Genomic DNA, 6,791 nt, shown 5'->3' with positions numbered 1-6,791 from the left:
TTTTTGTGGGTTTATTTTTATTTTTTTTACATTATGTTAGAGTTCAAAAAAAAAAAAAAAAAAGAACCCAACAGAATTAATAAATATTAAAAGTTAAAAAGCTCTGAATCTCATATGTACAAAACTTTATACATCATGGTAACACTGGACAAGGTTACAGCACAGGAATGACTCCATGCATCCACCTGGTTTAGGAGGGTGCAGGGGATCAGAGTCAGGCCCTTCTCCTGGAGACAGGACCAGAGACAGGACAAAGCCACCCAAGCTCAGCCTGCCTTCAGCTGGAATAAATTCCCCATCCCTGGAAGTGTTCAAGGCCAGGACGGGGCTTGAAGCAACCTGGGCTAGTGGAAGGAGGCAGGAAGGGCTGGAATTGGATGAGCTTTAGTTTCTTCCCACCGAAACCATTCCAGGATTCCATGAAACATGCAGTGCCGGGTGCCAGCCCTGCAGAGCACCCACAGCTGGTGGGGGGGAGGTTATCACACCCTGCTTCAGATCTCCCCCACCTCTCAGCCTGAGGTCAGGATCAGCACCTGCAGTGCAGCCCCCCTGCCCAAACACCCCCAGGGACCCCGGCCGTGGGTGCCAGGAGCTGGGTCAGCCCCCAGCCACAGCTCTGCCCCGAGGTGCAGCGAGGAGCCACTGCAAATATTCCCTAAGCTATAAAGCACCAAAGCCTAGGCCAGCATGGAAGGGAGGGGAGCAGCTGGGAATTTCAGAGGAAGGACATCACAGCCCATTTTTGAGGGGAAAGAAGGTCTTTTTGTTATGCTCCTTGGAGAGCTAACAAAACGTTCTCTTTGGCACAATAAATAAATGCTGGCGCTCCCATGGAGGGGCTGGCAAGGGGCACGGTGGTGGTGGCAACATTCCAAGGGGTGAATCCCACTCAGGTATCCCCACAGGATCCCCTATGGGTAGCAATACCTGCATGTCCTGGATATGGGCACTCCCCAGGCACCCTCCATGTGCCCACTGCCACGAGGTGTGCCAGCTGAGTGGCTCAGACAGATTGGGGAGCTTTCTTCCATGTTTTGGGATGCCCACCTAATGCCAAAGGGCAGCACCTAGGAGCTCAAGGACCTCCAACCTCAGGTGCTTTCAGAGGAGCTGGAAAAATGCTCGTCCAGCCCTGACTCAGCAGCAGGAGGAGGGTGTTGGGAAGTTCCAGGTGAGCAATACAGAGTCCAATGCTTAAAACATCAAGAATGCAGAGGGGTCTCATCCATTTCAGTCACAATCCATGCCAAAAAGGGAAAATCACCCCAAGCCACCTCACCAGCAAGGCATGGTACCCGCAGAGCTTAGGAACACTGTCCCTAGGGATGCCACGTGCTACTCCTTGGATACTGGGGAAGCAGGACCCTCAGGGCCAGCAGATGCACCCACACCATGTATGTTCTCCCAAGGACATCCCACTCAGCAATGCCAAACTGGTCTATCTGCCAAGCCTTGCCTTCCTGGGACTCTACCTCCCCATTCGCAAAACTTCCTCTCCCACAGATGCCCACCTTCTCCTGCCACTGCACCCAGAGGTGCCCTAAGTACCAAAACCATGGAAGCTCCCCCAGGGACACCATTGTCAGGAGGTTTTTGGGGACTGAGACTTGTCAAGGCAAACCCTGTGCCCAGAGCTGGCCCAACACCCAGCAAGGAGAGGGCAGCCCAAGGCTCCTAAAGTGCTGTGCAAACATTTAGTACTTGGCACAATAATTTGTAATGGCATTAATCACCCCCTTTCCACCCCTTCCCAAGCAATGAGAGATGCAGATGAATCTTTGTCTCTCTCCTCTCCTTGTCTCCTTGTAACTGCCCCTAAAATCCACTCCTGGCTTCCCAGTCACTCCCAGTTCCCCCTAGAACTGAAGCTGTTGCTGCCCCACAGGCACTGGGTCCAAGGGTGCAGGGATGAGGCTGGTGATCCTGGGGAGTCTGGGCATCAGTATCAGCTCAAGGCTGGCCAAGGGTAGTACTGGCTAAAAAAAAGTTACCCCCAGGTGACGGGCATTTTTGACACCAATTTTTGGTTTTTGACCTGTGGTTCTTATTGCTCACTTTGGAATCTCCTGGATCATCTCCTGCCTCCAGGATAGAGGCAGCTCTATGCTTGTCACGTTCCACCTTCCCCCAGGCATGTTTCCCAAACTCCCTACCCCAACAGGGACAGCCCAGAGCAGCAGTTTGGGAGATTTCCCCACATTTCCCCTCTCTTCACCTCACCACCTCCCTCCAGTTTCACTGCCCTCCCCAGATTCCCAAGATCCTCCCATTGCTATCCCAAGCTCCAGGGCTGAACGACCAAGCCAGGACCTTCCTGTGCTGCTGCTTGGAGCAGGGGGAAGGAAAATGCAACAATAAAGCCATCCCCTCCCACATCGTTTTAGCACCTTGGGAGGAAGCAGCCTGTCTACCTGCAGCTTTTTTTTGTTGTTTTCCACCTTATTTTCCATGGCACTGTCAAAAAGTCATGGCATGGCTGGGAGGGAAAGTGGGATCATGAGAAACGAGTGGTTTTCCCAGGAATTTCTGGGTATGGAGCCGGGTTGTTCCCAAACCTGGCAGTGCCACCCATGAAAACCATCGCTGGAAGTTGGGGGAGAGGAAAAAGATGAGGAGAAAGGGAGGGAAGAGGGAGAAAGGCTTTCCCTGCCTCACAGTGAGGTGGTCTCAAGCAGGTTACCTGGCCCCCTGGCCCCTTCCTGGCTCCCTTGGGGCTGGCAGCTCCCCTGGGAAAGCATCACTGCTGGACATCCCAGGTGCTGGAGTGGGGTCCCCACCAGGCTCACCCCGAGCTGGGGTAGTGGGGTAGGGGAAGAGCACTGGAGCAGGGCTGGGAGTGGTGGTTCCCGGGGGAATGTCGGTGACAGGGGGTGAGCCAGTGGTGGAGGAGGCTTTCTTCCCACAGGATTCACAGCAGAGCTTGTTGTATCCAGGGATGGAGCAGTAGCGAGCCAGGACCTCCATCTGGCAGAAGATGGACTTGTCCCCGAGGCAAGGCTCCCCTGGAGAGGGACAGAGCAGCACAAAATAAGGTGGCATTAGGGTCCTCACCTGGCACCTCTCCAATGGGATTCCCAAAAGGAACAAGGTGCTGCCTATCCACATAGGAAGCGGGCAAGAGGGACCTGGAATATGAAGCCAAAGTACTGAAGGATTCTGTGCATGGAGAAAAAAGAGAGAGCAAGGGATGCTCCAAACCAAGACGTAGAGCCCCAGCCATGAAGGACTTTAAGGGGGGGAAAACCAAAAGGCATCTCCCTGCTTAAAAAAAAATTCCAAGGTAAAAAGGAAACGTCACAAAAGCCAGGAGCGCGACACAGAAACTGCAGGACCTCATCCTCCACAAGATGGCAATGGAGCCCCGGGCTTTGGAGCAGCAGCGGAGGGTGAAACTCCCCGGGAGCGCTGCTGGATGCGCTCCCACCTCTGCACTTCCCGCAGGGTAGGTGCAGAAATCCGCGGGAGGGTTATCCTGGGAAGCACCGCCTTTACACGAGCACGGCCACTTACTGGAGGAGATCTTGCTCACGGGGTTTTTGGCTCCGTCCTGGGGCAGCCGCTGCCCTTTGGTCGTGCCGTGGTCACCGGCATCAGCAGTGGCAGTGATGCCGGAGAGCTTCCCTGCAGAGAGAGCACCACGATGCCCAGCAGCCACGGGGAGGCTGAGAGCACCCAATATACCTCGGGAGGGTGTTCGTTTTATTTTAAGGGATCTCCTTAAAAATGAAATCCCTTAAGCACCCAGCATTTACACCACTCAAACCCCACCCAAGATAAACTCGAGGGTGCCCATCTCCATCAGCTCGTTCAAACTGCCAGAAAACCCAAAAGCAGACAATGCCAGGGCTAAGAGCAGAGAAGGGAAATATTTTGCCTGGCTTTTAACTTTTTTTTTACAGCCAGCAGCATCATGAAAGCTCAACCCAACCTGTCTGCTGGCATCCCCTGAAGCTGAATGGGCTGTAGATATTAATGGGGATTGATCCCCACTATCAAATGCCCCATCCCAGTGCCACCTCCTGCTCCTCTCACCTGGGCAGAGGGCCAAGTGGCAGCCCTGGATGGCCTCTGGCTTGTCACCCTCGCAGCGTGCGCCGCTGTCACTGCCTTTGCACACCACCTGCCGCTGCTGGACGCCTTCCCCGCAGGTCACTGAGCACTGCACCCAGACAGACAGACAGACAGTCAGTGATGCCGTGGGGACAGCCCCCACACCCCTCAGGATGTGCTGATGACTATTCCTCAGGTGGATATTGCTTTCTGATATGGGGTTTCCCTCCTGCCTCCCAAACCTCCATGCTCTCTGTACAGGGATGCCCTCCCCTCTCTCATTTTTACTTGTACCCTTATGCACAGAAGTATTCAAAGCCAGGCTTACAGCAACCTGGTCTAGTGGAAGGCGGCTTGACCAAGGCAAGGAGTTGGAATGAGATAGGCTTTAAGGTCCCTTCCAACCCAAACCATTCCAGGATTCTGTGAAAACATCACTGTCTCTTGTACCCTTATCTCCACCAAAGCCAGGCTGGATGGGACGCTGAGCAACCTGGTCTAATGGAAAATGTCCCTGTTTATGGCAGGGAGTTGGACTAGGTGACCTTTACAGCTCCCTCTTAACCAGACCATTCCAGGATTCTACTCCATGACCCCTATAAGCACCTGACCTTCACACCCACCTCCCACACCCTCCTTCCAGGGGTTTCCTCACCTCGGACCAGGCTCCCGTCCTCCACTGTGCGGGGCAGGGCAGGCGGCCGCAGGGCCGGCGCGTCTCGGGGCGCTGCCCGGGGCAGTATTTGGTGTGCAGGGTGCGGTTGGTGCCGTCCTGCAGGCGCTGCACGCACTGCACAGCCCGTGCCTGCACCCCCAACTTCCCGCAGGAGCGGCTGCAGGCACCCCACTCCTCAGCCACCCACCTGCCAGGGCGGGAAGATGCACATGGAGAAGGCGTTTGAGGCGATGCTTGTGCTGGGAAGCGGCTGGAAACGCTTCCAACGAGACCCCAAACCCCCCCACCCCCCAAGAGGGATGGGAGCACCTCGGGCCACACAGAGAGGACTCACATGGGCTGGGAGCATTCCTGGAGGTTACAGCGCCTCCGGATTGGCTTTGGCTTCTTGCCGTTGTCACAGAAGTTCCTGTGCACCATCCGGTTGTCGCTTTTCCGACGGCAGCCGTACTTGGTGTACTGGATGCCTGAGGGAGCAGAGTGTGGCCAGTGAGGGGATGGGTGTGGGAATCCCTCCAGGTTCACCCAGGTTCCTCTCCTGCATCCCTGCTGGGATATTTGCTCTCAGATGCCACCCAAGGTTTGCTGAGGATGCCACACAGCAGCTTGTGTGGCTGCTGAACCCTCCCTACCCCCAGAGTCCCCAGAGCTGCAGTGGAGTGCACACAGTTTGTAGAAGATGTCCCAGCCCATGGCAGGGGTTTGGACCAGGTGACCTTTAAAGACTCCTTCCAACCCAAACCACTCTGATTCCCAGAGTACAAATGTTCCCTATGATCAGAGGGTCAGATCCCAGTGGCCGTATGGAAACAAGGCTTTCACCAGCAAACCTCACACCTACTTCTATGCAAACTCTAGTAGTGGTCATCTTCAGAATCACTGTTTCTTGGCTCAAATCCAGTTAAAACAGCCAAGGAATTAAAAAATCATAGCAGGGCCACAGGTAGACATACAAAGGTACACACACACAATCACGCAAGCCCCGTTTCCATAAGAAATCTGGCTAAAATGCTCACTCAAACTGCTTTTCAATAATTTCTCCTTGCCAGAGATGCCCCAAGGGGCTCACACACCCTCTACCATATCCAAGCATCCCCCCATGCATGCCCTGTAGGCTGTTATGAAGAGGAAATTACCTCCTCCACACGCCTTGGAGCACTGGGACCAGCTCTTGAGAGCCCACTCGTAGGAATCCATCTCCTCCAGCAGGACATTGTTGTTTCCAATCATTGGCAGCAGGTCTTCGTGGATGATGTACCTGTACATGAGGCTGCTCCTCACCTCCTCCTGCTGAGGGATGACCTGCAGGCACAGAGAGAGCAGTCAGAGAGGGGGAAGAATGGTGCCATTGGAAAGGGACCACTTGGCAAGATGGCCTACACCCAAAACTGGGGATGAACACAGGGATGGATGCAGCCTGCCATTCCCTGCATGTCCAGGGAACCCAACCTCTAATTCCCCACATACCTGCATAACTAAAATGGGATTTGGAGTCATAAGCAATTGCTGCAGAGCAAAATGCAGCTGGGCTCAAAGGCAAGTGCCCAGGCAACACGTCCTTGTGCCATACCCTCACACAGGCCGTCACTCCTTGCTTTTGGCTGGCTCATTCTCTGGATTTAATGATATGCCCCACACTCTTCCTCTTCCTACATCCTTCCATCATCTGCCACATCACACCTCAGACCACCTCCCCTGCCTGTGACAGTTGTCCCCAAGGCCCCCAGAGCATGTGGAGCCAGGCTTACCAAAACACTGATGGCCTCGTGCAGGGGACCGCTGGTTTTCAGGCTCTCCTTGCCTTGTTCCACAGTGTATTCCCACTCCAGGCCCATCTCAATGAACACTTGACTTTTGGCTTCTTTGCCCTTGGCATTCAGGATGAAGTTCCCCGTGGCTTGATTCTTAACAGCTGGAGAAGAAAGAAGATATTTTCAATATCATTCCATCTGGTGACTCACTTTGGAGGATGGGAATGACCTAAACGAGACCTTCTCTGGTGGGAATTATGAGAAAAGGGTTGAGAAAGGGTGAAGGGAGAGGTGGACTAGTGTTGGAACAT

The 6,791-nt window shown here is 54.2% G+C and overlaps 1 protein-coding gene across 2 annotated transcripts in view; it reads right to left on the bottom strand.

Annotated features, from left to right (window-relative positions):
- The window catches only part of ADAMTS14 (ADAM metallopeptidase with thrombospondin type 1 motif 14), a 31,182-nt gene continuing 24,391 nt past the window's right edge, over positions 1 to 6,791 (bottom strand). For both annotated transcript variants that reach the window (XM_088168721.1, XM_088168722.1), the window contains exons 16-22: positions 6,478 to 6,641; positions 5,866 to 6,031; positions 5,064 to 5,196; positions 4,709 to 4,916; positions 4,036 to 4,162; positions 3,514 to 3,624; positions 1 to 3,005 (exon numbers count right to left, since the gene is read on the bottom strand). In XM_088168721.1, coding sequence (XP_088024847.1) covers positions 2,680 to 3,005; positions 3,514 to 3,624; positions 4,036 to 4,162; positions 4,709 to 4,916; positions 5,064 to 5,196; positions 5,866 to 6,031; positions 6,478 to 6,641 — 1,235 coding nt within the window. In that variant the 3' untranslated portion in view covers positions 1 to 2,679. The remainder of the gene's footprint in view (positions 3,006 to 3,513; positions 3,625 to 4,035; positions 4,163 to 4,708; positions 4,917 to 5,063; positions 5,197 to 5,865; positions 6,032 to 6,477; positions 6,642 to 6,791) is intronic.

Source organism: Sturnus vulgaris, chromosome 8, assembly GCF_052056855.1.
Source record: "Sturnus vulgaris isolate bStuVul1 chromosome 8, bStuVul1.hap1, whole genome shotgun sequence".
Classification (NCBI taxonomy): Eukaryota; Metazoa; Chordata; class Aves; order Passeriformes; family Sturnidae; genus Sturnus; species Sturnus vulgaris.
The sequence above is the reverse complement of the archived record's forward strand: the minus strand, read 5'-3'. Positions and strand labels throughout refer to the sequence as shown.